The sequence below is a fragment of the Conger conger genome, chromosome 2 (genome assembly GCF_963514075.1).
Source record: "Conger conger chromosome 2, fConCon1.1, whole genome shotgun sequence".
Classification (NCBI taxonomy): Eukaryota; Metazoa; Chordata; class Actinopteri; order Anguilliformes; family Congridae; genus Conger; species Conger conger.
In genome coordinates, this window is record NC_083761.1 from 55,887,554 (window position 1) to 55,904,322 (window position 16,769).

At 44.9% G+C, this 16,769-nt stretch overlaps 1 protein-coding gene across 3 annotated transcripts in view; it reads right to left on the minus strand.

The window, feature by feature from the left end:
* Nucleotides 1-405: 405 nt before the first annotated feature.
* Nucleotides 406-16,769, minus strand: part of LOC133121638 (transmembrane protein 184B-like) — a 35,459-nt gene continuing 19,095 nt past the window's right edge. For all 3 annotated transcript variants that reach the window (XM_061230956.1, XM_061230955.1, XM_061230954.1), the window contains 4 exons: nt 14,468-14,559; nt 12,453-12,622; nt 11,764-11,961; nt 406-1,645 (listed from right to left, as the gene is read on the minus strand). In XM_061230956.1, coding sequence (XP_061086940.1) covers nt 1,410-1,645; nt 11,764-11,961; nt 12,453-12,622; nt 14,468-14,559 — 696 coding nt within the window. In that variant the 3' untranslated portion in view covers nt 406-1,409. The remainder of the gene's footprint in view (nt 1,646-11,763; nt 11,962-12,452; nt 12,623-14,467; nt 14,560-16,769) is intronic.

Below are 16,769 nucleotides of genomic sequence, written 5' to 3' on the forward strand. Positions count from 1 at the left end.
ATCCTGAGCATGATAACAGATGTGTTGTGAATGTGTATTTGTGAAGTACAATGCCATGTCTTTGGGTTTACACTTAGTCATTACTGGAGCCATTCTATAAACTTTTCACAATTATTTTCAATTAATATTTATTTTAGATTTTAGAACAAATTACCAAAAACATTTTTTTTGTCTTGAGTAACACTTTTTAATGTATTTTTAGATTTTTTTCTCTGTAAGTTCAGAGCATGATATACATTATTTAAAAAGTGTAAAACTTTGTATTAAATAAAAGACCAAAGCCAGTCTTTTTCACAAAAATATAGTGGATTTGAAATGTAAAAATAGTTTGCTTTCGGTTTATTCCTGAGGCAATACACGAGGCATATTACTGTAGACTCGAATTAATGAAGGCACAGCTGTGAATAAAAATGCAAAAATATGTTTATTATTCAACCTCAATCAATGCTGACCATTGAATAGAAATGAGCAGAAGATATTGGCCCTTGCATAGCCTACAGAACACTGCAATCATTTTTTTAAATGTATCATTTTAAAATGAGTTTAAGAAGAACAGGTAGCTGTATCTGCATAATTTGAAATACAACTGACACCAATTCAAGTACACAGATTTAGAGAATTCTTGCACTAATTTAGTCCATCAGCTTCATTGTTTATTCAAAAAAATAAGCAAACTTCATGTTCGTATCCTACTGACACTCAGCCATTTGGAATGGCTAGATATAACTGGTGTGGTCTGTCATAAACAGCAGCTTTAAAGGATAAATGCTTTTGGCCGCAGGATCAAGGCTCTGTTAAAAGGTCACTGCTTTGGCTGACTCATGTGGTGAGGAGTGAGGCGGTCTGTGAGGTGGTGGACGTGATCCGGTCCGTTCAGCAGGGCAGCACAGTCAGGGCTGTCAATAAGCTTCCCACCCAGCCACAGGGCGGTTTCCTCTGTTTTCCGGTTAGCGACCGGGAGGCGAGTCCCGGTCACAGCCTGCTGAAGCTTTTTGTCGTTTTAGATTTAGGACCGCCTGAAAACATCGATCAGACGCGAGTAGTTTTCCGTAGCTGCCGGGTTACCGAAGCATCAACCGTTCAGATTTGAAAATGTCGATCTGTAAAACGGGCCTACCGGAATCTCCCAGGCCCGTTAAGCATAACCGCTCTGATCTACTTTTTACATTTTCTCCTGGACGAAAAAACACATTTTCCGTTCATTTCATCCCAGGGATTTCTTTTTTTTTTGCTTCCATTTCATGAATTCCTACAGTTACCTTCATTTGGCGCAAAAAACCCAACAGTCTTACCACATGAATTAAATACATTACGAGCTAAAATTACCAAACAATAGAACAAACAATCCAGCTGTTCAACAAAAGAAAAATACGTCCTCAGTCGCAGGCACGGCACACCCGAGACAGCCTCTAGAACTCGTCGTCGGAGCTGATGAGCATGATCTTGTCGTTCTTCTTGGACCACTTTGAGCCGGCCCCCAGGCCCACCTTGCCATTCTGGTTGGGCTGGACCACCTCCTGGGTGGACTGCTGAGCGTACTGCTGGTAGGTGGGGGAGAAGTTGTGGATGGCATCCTGCACCATGTCGTGGGGGTTCATGGTCTCCTTCAGCCCGCTGGAGATGCTCTGCATGGGGGCAGGGTTGTCTGTGGAGACAGGAGATCACATTTACTTTGGTTCCCCTTCGCCTTCAGAAACAGCTGCTTTAAAGGTACAATAGGTCATTTCTAATGGTCAAGAGAGGAATTTCAGCAACAAACACCCTCGAACCACGACACTGTTTATCCCTCCCCCTTTTTCTGTGAACGCGATGACGGTGAAACCTCGCACCACGGCATTGGCCGTGGCAATTAGAACCAATTTTCAACCAATGAGCTTGACTTATATATAGTTATATATGTTTTGGTACAGAGTGTCAACTGTACATTTTGAAACCTGAATTTAGGAACTATAAACACAGGCAGAGGGTGATTTTTCAATGATAGGAAGGGAGTTACAATGGTCTTATAACAATCTTTTAACACAAAAATCTTACCTACCGTACCTTTAAATGGAGAGTGGGGCGCAAGCAATGCAGTGGTACTTGGGCCCTGTGTGCCTACTTACATTCTCCATAGACTGTAGAGAACGTATGGACCAAGTGCCTGTGACACCACCCACTGATTAGATATTAGATAGAATGACTCAGCAGTGATGCAAACTGTCCCTGATTCGTCCGCAAGATATTACTGTACTGTCCTAATAACACAATAACTTACAGAAAATCGGCACATGGGGAGACATTAGAAGAAGATAAAACAGTGATTGTGACTATATTGGGAAAAAATGATTGACTTGTTTTTACTATAATTGCTACTATTGACTGTCATTGAAAGGGGAGTCTAAAACACCTATACTGGAACCCACGTCAGTGGCTCTAGTGAGCAAGAAATTAGCCCCAAAACCGAAGCCCTGTTTTGGCTGGTTGCTTTAGTCGTAAGACTAAAATGGGACGATATCAGTCTATCGCCAATAAGGTTAATGAATAACCTGTGGCATGTAGCGTTACCGTCATAGTTTATGGCAGGAGATCGATAAAATCTAAACGCTTCCTGAAGTTAAAAATTGATACATGCAAAGCAGGAGCGGTTATGCAACTCATCCAATAATATTAAACATCCCAGCATGCATAGCGGCACGGGTTAGAAATGCTGGACATGTACAGTATGTTGGTTATAATTGTGCTGTACTGATGTAACTGACAGATGGACGATTGCTAGGGATGGCTCGGCAGGAGTTTTCAGAGACTAAGACGGCTGAACTTGCTGACTTTGTCCTGCAGGGTGAAGTCATGGGGGTGATGTCAGCAACTCAGAGGGGGGGGGGGGGACATCACGAGCAATGAGTCACAGCGGACTGAGGTGCACACTCCAGTCTGTGTGCTAAATCAAAGTGCAAGGCACACCAGGTCAGCAATTGCAGAACGGTTTACTGCCAATTTAAACTCGAGGAGAAAGCAGGCAATTTAATCAATAGCAGTTGTGGTCCGAGACCATATTAAGTAGCTTTAAATTGGTGACTCCATTGTTTAGTTTATTTACCTGTATGTTTGGGAGTAATTTCTACGTAGAAAACAAATAAAAATGTATATACAGTATATAAACATGGACTGCTATGCTGCAATATTATCATCAAAGTCAACACTGTAAAATGACTCCAATGACATCCATTTTCTATATTCACAAACTGCCAATGAGATTCCCTCTTATTACCCCCAGTACAATCACCCACTGCTTTTCATCACTTTAAGACTATTTTAAACCCAGCGTAAGATTTATGTAACTGTAACTGTAACTGTGTAAGTGCCAGTGGTCTGCTCAGCCTATGAGAGAGCAGTACAGTAACTGTGTAAGTAACAATCTGCTCAGCCTATGAGAGAGCAGCACAGTAACTGTGTAAGTAACAATCTGCTCAGCCTATGAGAGAGCAGCACAGTAACTGTGTAATGACAATGGTCTGCTCAGCCTATGAGAGAGCAGCACAGTCACTGTGTAATTGCCAGTGGTCTGCTCAGCCTATGAGAGAGCAGCACAGTAACTGTGTAATGACAGTGGTCTGCTCAGCCTATGAGAGAGCAGCACAGTCACTGTGTAATTGCCAGTGGTCTGCTCAGCCTATGACAGAACAGCACAGGAAGTGTCTCTCTCTGCTCAGCCAATGAGAGGGCAGTGTTTAAGTGCAGAGGAACACCTGCGCGGTGTCCTCAGGGGGGAGACACAGTCACACACACAGAGCCACAGTCTCTGGTGACAACACTCCTTTCAAGCAGCTTGCTGCAGAAAGCACAGCAGCTCCTGCTGTATACGGTCATCGTCACCTTCAGCTGGCATAGCAGGCCGGCTCCAACAGAAAGGACAGCTGTCGTGGCCTTTAGCTTTTCTGCTGGGCGAGTCGGTTGTGTCAAACCTTGAATTATTTTTATAAATGTATAAACAAAGGTGATGCAAATGATTTTCAATGTACACTTGCGGATTCCATATTACAAATGAGTAAACACAACTATCAGCCCGAAAACATAACCGAAAACATGACACACAAAACACAAAAGATGTGAAGACCAGACCTGGGTCAAATACACAATTGTTTTGGATTCAAATACTTTTCTGTGCTCGATTGATCTTGCCTGGTGAATTTCCATTGTAATGTAACCGCTAGCAGTTAAACATTTCCTGTGCTGCTCGCTCATAGTACTTGAATTGAGCCAACAAAGAGCACCAGAAGTTTGCATTATTTATAGCTGTATTTCATAGGTTCCAATACACCGGACAAGCTCAGTAAAGTGTACAAACGTATTTGAATCCAAAACAATGACATATTTGACCCAGGTCTGGGTAAGACCTGCCTGACCTGATAACCAGCCCCCGTCTTTCTCCGTGAAGCAGACACTGAAGCTGAGGAAAAGCAGGCAGAAGCTCAGCTGCACAGGGAGCAGTGATCTGCAGGAGGCAGTGTGGACTCTCTGTTCAGAGTTCATTTCAGAGCCCTGCCATCGGCACACGTCTGCCAGCAGCTACGCTATAATCATACAGTCTAGAGGCAACACACTGCTGCAGGAGAGCTTCTCTGCTCTCTCTTGTCTCAGCCTCTTCTCTCTCTCTCTCTCTCTCTCTCTCTCTCTCTCTCTCTCTCTCTCTCTCACTCTCTCTCTCTCTCTCTCTCTCTCTCTCTCTCTCACTCTCTCTCTCTCTCACTCACTCACTCACTCACTCACTCACTCACTCACTCACTCACTCACTCACTCACTCACTCACTCACTCACTCACTCATTCTCTCTGCCTCTCTCTCCCTCTCTCACTCACTCTCACTCCCTATATCCATCTCTCTCACTCTCACTCACTCTCTCTACCTCTCACTCTCCCTCATTCTCCTTCCCTCGCTCTCACGCTCACTTTCCCTTTCACTCACTCTCTCCCTCCCTATATCTATCTCTCTCACTCTCCCTCACGCACTCGCTCACTCCCTCGCTCCCTCTCTCTCCGTCCCTCCTTCAATCACTCACTCACTCCCTCGCTCACTCTCCCTTTCACTCACTCTCTCCCTCTCCCTTTCACTCTCTCTCCCTCTCTCACTCTCCCTTTCACTCACTCTCTCCCTCTCTCACTCTCCCTTTCACTCTCTCACTCCCTATATCTATCTGTCTCACTCTCACTCACTCTCTGCCTCTCACTCTCTCTCTCCCTCTCTCCTCTCACACACTCTCCCTCCCTCCTTCAATCTCTCACTCCCTTCCTCGCTCTCTCATTCACTCTCCCTCTTTCTCTCTCTCCCTCACTCCCTCCCTTTTTCTCTCTCCCTCACTCTCTCTGAGACTCTGTTGTTACTGGAAATGATATGTTTCAGAAGAAAGGCAACAATCAGGCAATCAGGGCCTGAGTAGAAGCACAATGCCTCAGAGACAGCTGCGCTACGATTGGACGGCAGAAGAGCCTTGGATTTAACTGCACACTCACTGCGACTACAAAAGCTCTTAAAGGCTCCAATGTCATCTCGCTTACAGATTTTGCGAGCAGGTGTGCGTCGCTCTGAGTCTGTATCTCTGCCGTCAGTTTAAATGTCAGGATTGAACTTTCGGCTACCCTTGCCCCTGTGAAAAAAAGCGTGCTGCTTTATGCAAATCTGAAGCCATGCAAATAAAGGTCTGCAGATGTATGGCATTTACAAAGCATTTCAAAAGGATGTGCAGGGTCAAGCAACAAGGCCATATGTTGTCGGCTGAGCAAAAGGGGCATCTGAACCACAAATAATTTATTTTAGAGATACTTGGTTTCAAATAAACAACCCCTCAGTTGTGTGAATGCAGAATATAAAGCTGTAAATGAAACACAAACTTGCACTCAGTGACCACTTTATTAGGTAGACCTGCACATAATGATGCAAATATCTAATCAGTCAATGTATTCAGACATGGTCAAGAGGTTCAGTTGTTGTTCCGATCAAACATGAGAATAGGGAAGAAACCTGATTTAAGTGTCTTTGACCATGGAATTGTTGGTGCCAGACAGGGTGGTTTGAGTATCTCAGAAACCTCTGATCTCTTGGGAGAATAGAGAGAATATACAGAGAATGGTATGGAAAAAAAAAAACATCCAGTGAGCAGCAGTCCTGTGGGCACAAACACCATGTTCAAGAGAGGTCAGTGGAGAATGGCCAGGCTGCTCAAAAAGCTGACAGAAAGGCGACAGTAACTGAAACACCCACGCGTTACAACAGTGCCTGTCAAACACTGACGTGGATGGGCTACAGCAGCAGAAGACTAATAAGTCCAAAAACGAAGTCTAATAAATACCTAATAAAGTGATCACTGAGTGTCAAAGAAAACATTACCTAGAAATTCACAGTATTAAAAACAGTACTTCAGTTCATAGGAGTGCGGATGCTGTACATTTTTCACTATTACTCTCAGATGTGGTTTGAATCCTATTGCTTTAGTACTCAACTGTAATATTCCTGACAGCTTAACTATTCCCTGTCAGGTCAAGCTTAAAGCCTAGATGTTATATAATATTATAATACCTTTGCAGTCATTCGCTGACTGAAACCGTCACTTCCTAGACAAATTATGTAGCACTCAATTCATTACATTACATTATTGGCATTTGGCAGACGCTTTTATCCAGAGCGAAATACAGTTGATTAGACTAAGCAGGAGACGATCCTCCCCTGGAGCAATGCGGGGTTAAGGGCCTTGCTCAAGGGCCCAACGGCTGTGTAGATTTTATTGTGGCCACACCGGGATTAGAACCACCGACCTTGCGTGTACCAGTCATTTACCTTAACCACTATGATACAGGCCGCTCACCTGGTCATACAGCACACCTGGTTACAGCCTGCTCTGACATGGATTAGAGTCATCACTGGGTCATACTGTAGTGCATTAGCCATAAGCAACATTCTGGAGAATAGATAACGTGTTACTAATTTACTTGCACTTGACTGCTTAAAATGTCCAAAAGCTTCCATGTCCTTTCAGAATTCATTCTGAAAAATTTGATGACTTCCTTAATTTAATTAACTTAATTTGTTATTTAGTTAACGATTTTATCCAAAGCAACTCACTGTTGACTGGAGCCCTGGAGCGCTGCAGGGTTAAGGGCCCAGGAGCTGTGTGGATCTCATTGTGGCTGCACCAGCGCTTGAACCAAAAAGCTCTCGGGTCCCAGTGATGTAACATAGCCACAAGGCTACAGGCTGCCCCTACACCAGGGTTCGGCAACCCTGGTCCTGGAGAGCCGCAGGGTGTGCTGCTTTTTGTTTTCGCCTTAATACCAGCAACTGATTCATACCCAAAAAACCAGGTGAGGCCAGTTAACTGAGTAATCGACCACTTTAATTGATCAATTAAGTGCTGAGTAACAACAAAAACCAGCACATCCTGCGGCTCTCCAGGACCAGGGTTGCCGAACGCTGCCCTACACCAAGTTTCCAAGGGAGCAGCAGGAATGAAACAGAAGCATGCTCTGACACAGTGACTGACACATGTATACATTAAACAGAGATAGAAGCCATTCAAGTTGAGCCGGGTTGTCAGAAGCCCACGGCATGCAGGCCTGTCACATGAATGGGCATTAAAGGCTGTCCAGCAGTATTGAAATGCTTGAAATGCTAATTACATGGTTAGAGTCAGGTTTATTCAGCTGAAGTGAACAGAGCCATTAGCACTGCCATTGCCACTGATCTGGAGTGCAGTGGACATGCGTCAGATCTCGGTGAAATACAGAAATATTTCTAATTCTAATTTTTTTCCGCGTTTGATTGATCTTGCCTGGTGCAAGTGAGACAAACAAAAGGACCAGGAAGCGGGATTTGCACTTTCATTTCATGATCAGATAAATTATAGAAAAGTACTTGCATCCAAAACATGTCAGTAAACTATAATTATTTCTGCAATGGAAATAATACAATTATGCACTACAGAGTAAGTGTGTGGAGCTTGCAGTCTAGAGGCTAAGGTACATGAGGAGGTTCAAGCTCCGGTGTAGCCACGATAAGATCTATGCAGCCGTTGGGCCCTTGAGCAAGGCCCTTAACCCTGCATTGTTCCAGTGGGGCTTAGACTAATGAACTGTAAGTCGCTTTGGATAAAAGCATCAGCTAAATAACTAATGCAAGGTGAAACAATTACGCATCTAACCCAGGTCTGAAGTGCATTATATGGAAGCAGTTCGCCATAACGCGAGGTCTGTAGAATATACTCCATCTCTCCGACCTTTGCTGTCTTCCGGGGGGAGAGCGGGAGTAAATGAGCCCGAGAGCGAGCCAGCCCGGTGCAGTACACGCTCCCCCTCCCGGGTCACGACAAGCGGACACGTCTCCGGCAGCGACGCTCTGAGACACGTACCGGCAGCCGCCGGGAAGCCCTGCCCGCTGTCAGCCGCGCCGCACGCTGGGCGCCCATCAAACCCCGCTCCGCCGTATTACACCGCCATCCACGTCCGGCTAAATAACCGTCTGCCACGCGGTTCCTCACCCCGCCAATCCCGCGTCACCCAGACCCGGGGCCGCTGCCGCATCGCCGCCCCGGTTCGCCGGCGAGGTTACATTTTCATTCCGTGACATTTATGCAAAGCGGGGCGCTCTCCGTTTAGCCGTGACTAGGGGGAGCGGCGGCGCCCAGGAGGAGCTGTCAGTCACCCCCGCTCACCTCCACGCCCGCCCGCGCCTCCACGTCCCCCGCCGTTCCCCTCCGAAGAGCAGGAGCCCCGCTTCCGCCCTTCTGGCGGCAAACTAACCTGCGCCGCCCAATTTGTACTGACGGACACGGCATTAAGAGAGAACGTCTCCCAGGCAGCGGGGCTGCGGGAAAAAGCGCCTCAATTAAAGCGGCCTTCGCTGGAGCGAAACCTGCCGCTTGCCGCCCCGGACCGCCTGACAGTCATCATTTCACCAGCCCTCCCAGGCACAGAGAGCTCCTTAAACGTCTCAGAATCGGCGGACGCATAAAGGCCCGGGCTGTTATTAAGCGTGCCCCGTGGTCCTCCGCAGGAGGACTGGTTAAGGCTTCCCTGCGCTCGGCCGTTCTCCTCGGTGATGGATGAAAGCGCAGACGGAGGTGACAGGAAAGCAGCAAGGAAGAAAAGCGGCGACACCTCATTCCCTGTCAGCGGCCATCTGCGGGAGAGCGGTCTATGAGGGAAGGGTCCGAGGTATTGGTCGAGAGGCAGCGACCCCTCCACCCCCCGGCCCCTCCAGCAATCTCCTTTTTAACGTCTCCGTGAGTAAACAAACCCCTGGGCCAGAACGGCCATGGGCAGGGGGCAATGATTGCCTGCTTCAGGGTCAGTGGCAGTGCGGCCTCCTCCAGGCCTCTGGGCCCAGCTGTGTCACGGAGTTCACGCGCATGAGCGCGACGCCGCAAGCTACGCATGGCCGCTGGGTTTCATACAGCTTCTGAAGCGAGATGAGGGAATATCGTAGCTATTGTGTGCCGAGGAACCGCACCTTACGTGGTAGGACAAGGACTTTGTGCTTCCTGGTACCTGTCCCAGCTCAGACACGTAATGGCTGCCATCTAATGTAGCAATGTTTTTGACGGAGACCTACTGATTACATTTGCATGAGCCAGTCATTCATCATTGACCTGCTGTCAGTTTGTGACAGCTCTGGCAAATTAGTCCAATCGTAATCAGACGTGTCATTTGTAAAGGAGGGCAGTATAAAATATTTATGTGCGCAAGACAAGAATGACATAGTGGACCATTGTGGGTCAACACCTCCATTCAGCTACAAACACTGTGATAGCCTACACAGAGCTGATTATCGGCAACCGCATACATTAAACTGGGAACAAGACAATCCCAGTAGTTACCAACACCAAAGTATATGCGGATATACAGTGGAAAGCCTGAAATTGGTAGCAAATAGTCAAGTCTTCAGGCGTTTTTTGGGAAGTAAGTGCTGAGGTAGACTAGACCGTCTATTCTGTATCTGTCCAATTGCTTCTGAGCTTCCAGCGAGGAGAGGCTTGGCATGCGGGCGGCTACAGGAAACGGAGATGAAAACATTTTGCGCGGCAGGCACTCAGCGATTCTCTTTTCACTTCCTCCTGGAGCCCTGCCGCCGCCATCGCGTTTCCACGGGAAAGAGAAAACGCTTTAAATGATTGATCGGATCGCAGCGGGGGTTTCCCTTGATGTTCATTTCTCTCCCCCCTCGTTCTCCAGGAAATCGGCGACGTGGGAACGCCGCTCCCCCCCAGCGTCCCCCCCGCTCGCGTATTCCGGGGCGAGCCGCAAGGGCGCGGAGACGTGTTCATCTGCCGACGACGCGGCCCGATCCAGTCCACCCCGCCGCCGGTCACATAAATCAAACGGCTGAGGGAGAGAGCGACCAGCGAGTCGGCGGGAAGTCCCAGTTTGGCCGGGGAGGGGGGGGGGCTCTCTGGGAGCACGTGCTGCGTTGGGCCGAAAAAAAGGCCCCGGTTTGCTCCGACGCACCGGAGCAGATGTGACCGTTATTAATCTTTTAATCTTGCTTGAGATGAGAAGATGGTCTCTCTCTCTGTTCGACCTCCCAGAACACTAGGGATCACCGACTTCAAAGACCGGAAGCTTCCGCAGGATGCCGGCTGCATTCGCATGGGACTTTCCAATGTCCTTAGCTGAAGTGAGTTTTGCCACAAAAAAGTGCAACTCGAAAAGGACAAATAAAATGCTTGTATCAGCAGTCTGTAAATGATCTTCCAACAACTTCCAATTTAAACAGGGGGGGGGGGGGGGGGGCAAGAAAGTAGCATATACCTCTAATTGTGAACCCTGGGAGCTGGCAGCCTAACATCTCTCTCCCTGCAGGCCCGAAAGAAACTACCATTACTTAAAGGTGCAGTTACCTGGGATCTCACTCTTAAAGGTGCAGTTACCTGGGATTTCACTCTTAAAGGTGCAGTTACCTCGCATTTCACTCTTAAACGTGCAGTTACCTGGGATTTCACTCTTAAAGGTGCAGTTACCTGGGATTTCACTCTTAAAGGTGCAGTTACCTGGGATTTCGCTCTTAAAGGTGCAGTTACCTGGGATTTCACTCTTATAGCTGCAGTTACCTGGGATTTCACTCTTAAAGGTGCAGTTACCTGGGATTTCACTCTTAAAGGTGCAGTTACCTGGGATTTCGCTCTTATAGCTGCAGTTACGTATGATTTCACTCTTAAAGGTGCAGTTACCTGGGTTTTCACTCTTAAAGGTGCAGTTACCTGGGATTTTGCTCTTATAGCTGCAGTTACCTATGATTTCACTCTTAAAGGTGCAGTTACCTGGGATTTCACTCTTAAAGGTGCAGTTACCTGGGATTTCGCTCTTAAAGGTGCAGTTACCTGGGATTTCACTCTTATAGCTGCAGTTACCTGGGATTTCACTCTTAAAGGTGCAGTTACCTGGGATTTCACTCTTAAAGGTGCAGTTACCTGGGATTTCGCTCTTATAGCTGCAGTTACGTATGATTTCACTCTTAAAGGTGCAGTTACCTGGGATTTTGCTCTTATAGCTGCAGTTACCTATGATTTCACTCTTAAAGGTGCAGTTACCTGGGATTTCACTCTTAAAGGTGCAGTTACCTGGGATTTCGCTCTTAAAGGTGCAGTTACCTGGGATTTCGCTCTTAAAGGTGCAGTTACCTGGGATTTCGCTCTTATAGCTGCAGTTACCTGGGATTTCACTCTTAAAGGTGCAGTTACCTGGGATTTCACTCTTAAATGTGCAGTTACCTGGGATTTCACTCTTAAAGGTGCAGTTACCTGGGATTTCGCTCGTCTTCTCCTGGTACACGGTGAAGCTGAAGGCGTAGCGGAGCGCTATGGCAGCGAAGAACATCTCAATGCAGATGATGAAGTTCTGCCAGCCAGCCGCCACGGTGCCAGCGCCTACGCGGTACCCGTCGATGAACAGGGCCTCGGGTATGACCCCACAGCGCTCCAAGATCGCCAGCACCATACCTGAGGTGTCAGACAGTACTGACATTACTGGAGGCTTTACCATGTCCTCCCCACTTACCATCCAGCTGTTAATGTCCCACAGAAGAGAATGGACCATGACAATACCCAACTACGAAAGCATCATTAAGCCTGTCTATTGGTTGATAAGTAGGTCCAATTATGAAAACAGAACTAAGTTGATAGCCATCAAAAGTTAGAAGACGGAGTTCAATAAAGTTGAATAAAGAAACATGTTACAGAATATAAATTCAAAGCAATCTCAATCCTCTAGGCCCACTTCTGTTCCTTACCAACTAAAATGTTAAGATAAAAACCAGAGCAAGAAAATTGATATATCACACCTGAACTGTGTGAAACTGGTCAAACAAGCAACTTCCAGGACTGAAGAAGTGTACAGGGAATTCATCTTTTATTCTATGCCCACCTTTTGATTTGTCTGAGATAACAGAAAATGGAAGGACTAAAATAAATGTGAAGGACAGTTGACTCACCTTGCCAGAAAGATAGGAATATGACAGATTTGATAGTGAGGAACTTGAGCACTGGTTCATACGGTCGCAGCAGGTCACTGGTGGCGAAGTAGAAGAGGAAGAGGGCATAGAGGGCCAAGCTGACAGAGAAGTTGTAGATGATGGTAATGTACAAGTATCCACCCGTAACACTGAGGGAAAGAACAAACACCAAAAATCTATTATGTACAGCTGTACAGTCAAAGTACGCACATTATTGTGTTACTAAATGAGACTGCACCCCTATTGAAATTGTGTCTATTTACAGTGATGTGCTGGATCAGCAATGCTTTGCGGTTGATTTGCTGCCAGTGGCCCACAGGCTCTTGTTAAGATCAATGGCACAATTAATTATATGAAGTAGCAGGCCATTTTAGCTGAAAACATGACTGCCTCTGTCAGGTGGCTAAGACTTGGCAATAGGTGGCCCTTCTAACATGAAAATGACTCCAACCATACCTCAAAATCAACACAGAAATGGTTCTGTGAAAATAAAAGTTTTGCAATGACCAAGTCCATCTATTAAAAATGTGTGGTCTATATTGAAAAGGCAGTCCACAAGCACATAAACATAAGAAACGTAATTACAAGGAGTTATTTAGTTTTTTGTCTTTCTTTTAATATTTATCAAGGGTGCCATTCATTCTGGACTGAACAGTGTATTCCAGAACATAGAACAAGCAAGCAAATATATTGTGCTACTCTAGGAATTGCATATCAAGTTTAGCCAATTTTATTTAAATGCATTTTATATTAGATTTGAATTAAACACATTTAGGCACATTTGCCGTAAGCCAAAAGCACTACACTGCACATTACAGTTCATCACAATCTCGAATCCCCCTGATTTGCAATATTTGTGACAACATTTATTCCGATTGCTCAGTGATGTCTAAAATGGGTTACATAATGAATTAGATTAGTCGCAAAACAACAAATTAGCATTATTGCGTGTTTAAATGCCAGTGAACTGAACTAATACACATGCAGAGTCTCTCCAGCCCTGTGAAATAAGCATTCTGGAGTGGGCCAGGGCATGTCAGATATGCTCATGTGCATACAATGCAGACACCACCCCGATGCGTCAGAGACAGGAAGATGTGATCTGAATGTGTGAAAATGAACAGGAAGAGCCTACTGTGATCAACATTCAGCAGAAACGTTTGATGCGTCACAGCAAAAGTGACTCGATAGTATTTTGTTATGGATACTAGCAACGCCCACATAACAGCCTTCACCTATATTTAGTGAAAAGCATACAAAACATTTCCTTAATCTGTGTTTTTATGATGATAGCATCTGGCACTGTAGGAGGAAAATGTGATCCTTCCTGGCTTTAAAAGGTTTATGTGGTTCATCCTCACATCATATGAAGTTAGATGAATGGCCTGTTTCTCAATTACAAAGACATCTGCTGCTCTGATACCAGTTAGCTTTCATTTTAATTCCTTTGAATAAAAGTCATAGACCTATGCTTAGTCCTTAAATGCAATGGGAGAGGATACTAAAGCCATAGGTGACAAAGACCCATTACATAAGGATTCAAACTCAAATATGTCAAGTTAAAGGTGACCTAACTGCCCAAATCATTCACTGATAAAATACATTTACTACAGCTAGGAGAAAATATGGCAATTTTCTTTAGTAAGCCATCTCAACCATGTCACATTGTAACTAGCCAGCAGGCTAAAAGGACCCTTCCAACAGCTACCTAACTGGGGACTTGTGACACATTCGTCTAACAACAGGGCCAAACAAGGTCTTCTCATGGGAGGAGGTAAGAATGACAGAAAGACACAATGGCAGCTTCTGGCTCTTTTTTCGTCAGTGAATTTTTTGTGGTGAAGCCCAGAATACTGCATCATAACAACCGCTGTAGGCTACACGAAACCTGTTGGTTCTGCACAGCTGTCTTTTGTTTGGCCTGACTGGTCTCACATTCCTCTGCGGTATCAAAGAGAACGATTAACAACAAACAAGCCGGCACACAAACTCACCTGAAGTCTCCGTCGTGATATTTGCCGAAGGCCTGCAAGAGTATGGTGAAGACAGCCATGATGGGCTTTACAACACAGAACTGCAGAGTCGCCTGGAACCCATCAAAACAAGGAGACAAGGATGACCATCAAAAACCATATAAAAACATATTTTCTTCATAGTTATCATGATTCATCTATACATGCAAATTCATGGAAGGTTAAGGGGTTTACAGGCCCTATTAATGTACATGTTGACAGTATCAATAAAAACATAAAAAAGAAATGTGGTGCATCGATCAGAACACTGGTTTAATTATGATACCATATTTCCATCTTCTCTTTTTGTTCCAGTGGCAATGCATGGTATTGTAAATGCTCTATTTGTTATTTTAATATCAAACGCAAGCCCGCCTCTCAGGCACACATCAAATTAGAAACCATTTCTCAAATTGTTGATTTTATGTCTTGGCCACAGTCTGCCGGCGCAGTTGATTGTTAATACGGCTTTGTGTTTTCCCCTATCATTTGGGCAAAGTCCCGGATGAGCCTTGCACATTTTGATTCTTTAGGAATTAGTTCTGTTCCATTGCTGCTAGAAAAAAAAGTGCCTCTGGCTTCAAGCATCTGTACTGTAAAAACAAAAACAAAAACATCATTTCCCATTCCTCCTAGAATTCAGTTAATTATTTCAATAAACTCACTAATCAAAACAGATTTAATGTGTCAAGCCTGAACCTGCAAACAATGCGTTATTATGCATCCAAGACGCACATGAATACACTTGTGTGCTCGTGTGCATTATTGCACGTCTATCACAGAGATCTCTTTCCAGAAAAAAAACTAAAAAAACATAATCTCTGCATGTCAGATGTACTTAGAGGCCAAATCTTCATTTTTCCAAGACCTCCCAAAACTGGCATTGTCTACACCCTTTCCCTCCCCAACAAAACTCAAATGTCACTTTTCATCAAAGGCACCTTCTGTACTAGGAAGCCAAAGGTTCATGTTTTTCCAAACTTGACCACTTCCTTGATCCTTTCTTCCCTGCATAAGGTCGCAGCCTGATCACTCAGCATATTCCAGTCAGGGTGTACTTCTAGAAATTGGCCATATCCTACACATACCACCCAGTGCCTGATCAAGAGAGGTGTTAGTATTGCTGTTCTCATAGATCGTTGTTAGGCACATGGAGTATGTGAGGACAAATTATTCAATTTAATCTGAAATGATTCAGTTTAATTCTGCGTTCACCAAGGTACAGTGGAAAGTAATTATCTTATTTCTTATTTAATGTAATGATGTCTTCACAGGTCAGACAGCCATTTTGAATGTTAGTATGATTCAAGGTTATACCGTTTACCCTATGGTACCAAGTAAAATAATGCTATTCTTATCGATTACAAGGCTCTACGTGCCTATGGGAATGATGAGGTCCGCTGCTGTTGAGTAAAATGATTAGGTTTTGCATTCATACATACAGTACATGAGTTTTATTTTATTTTACATTACATTACTGCCATTTGGCAGACACTCTTATCCAAAGCGACGTACATCAAAGTGCAAAGTGCGCAGAAAGACCCTAGAGGGAAGTACAATTTCAAGTGCTGATGCAGAATGATGCATCGGTGTGCATTTGACGCTCACATTGCTCAGATGACCTATTCTAAAGCTTGCGTGATAGCTTTGTCAAAATTCCATATATTCCACTATGCCAAATAAATGACACTGGGGACAAAATATGGGTAATATAAAGACCGATTCATCTACTTCTATATGCACAAATGGCTTTAATGTTTTCCGAAATCATATCAAGATTATTTTCCACAGTTCTTGGAGGAAAAGCTGTCAGATGAGCCTGGCCTTTATAATAAAAACTCCCTGACCGCACCATAGCTCCAGAGGGGACAGCACAAGAGGAAGCGCTCTGCAGCAATGCCGGGGATCAATATCAAATTCATTCCACAGGCTCTTAAAAATGAGGGAACACTCGGTGGATCCACTGCTGTTCTCTCTCTGGACAGCCATTTTGTCCTCATAGCTCGTAACTAGTGGACAGCAAAGGTTAAGTACATCCTCCAATTTTCGAGAGCCAGATTTCAAATGGAAGTATTACTGGAATACATCAACTTATTCATTGCTTCTCTGATGCAATTACTTGTGTGTGTGTCTCGCGGTATAAACCGCAGCCATTCATATCAAAAGTAATACCCAGAGATGGTATGTTCATAACGGGTTTAATGATAGATTGATTCTTCTTTTTTGCCTGATGTGTGAAATTGTCCCTTCATAAAATCATATTCACATATTGCACTGATAAAAT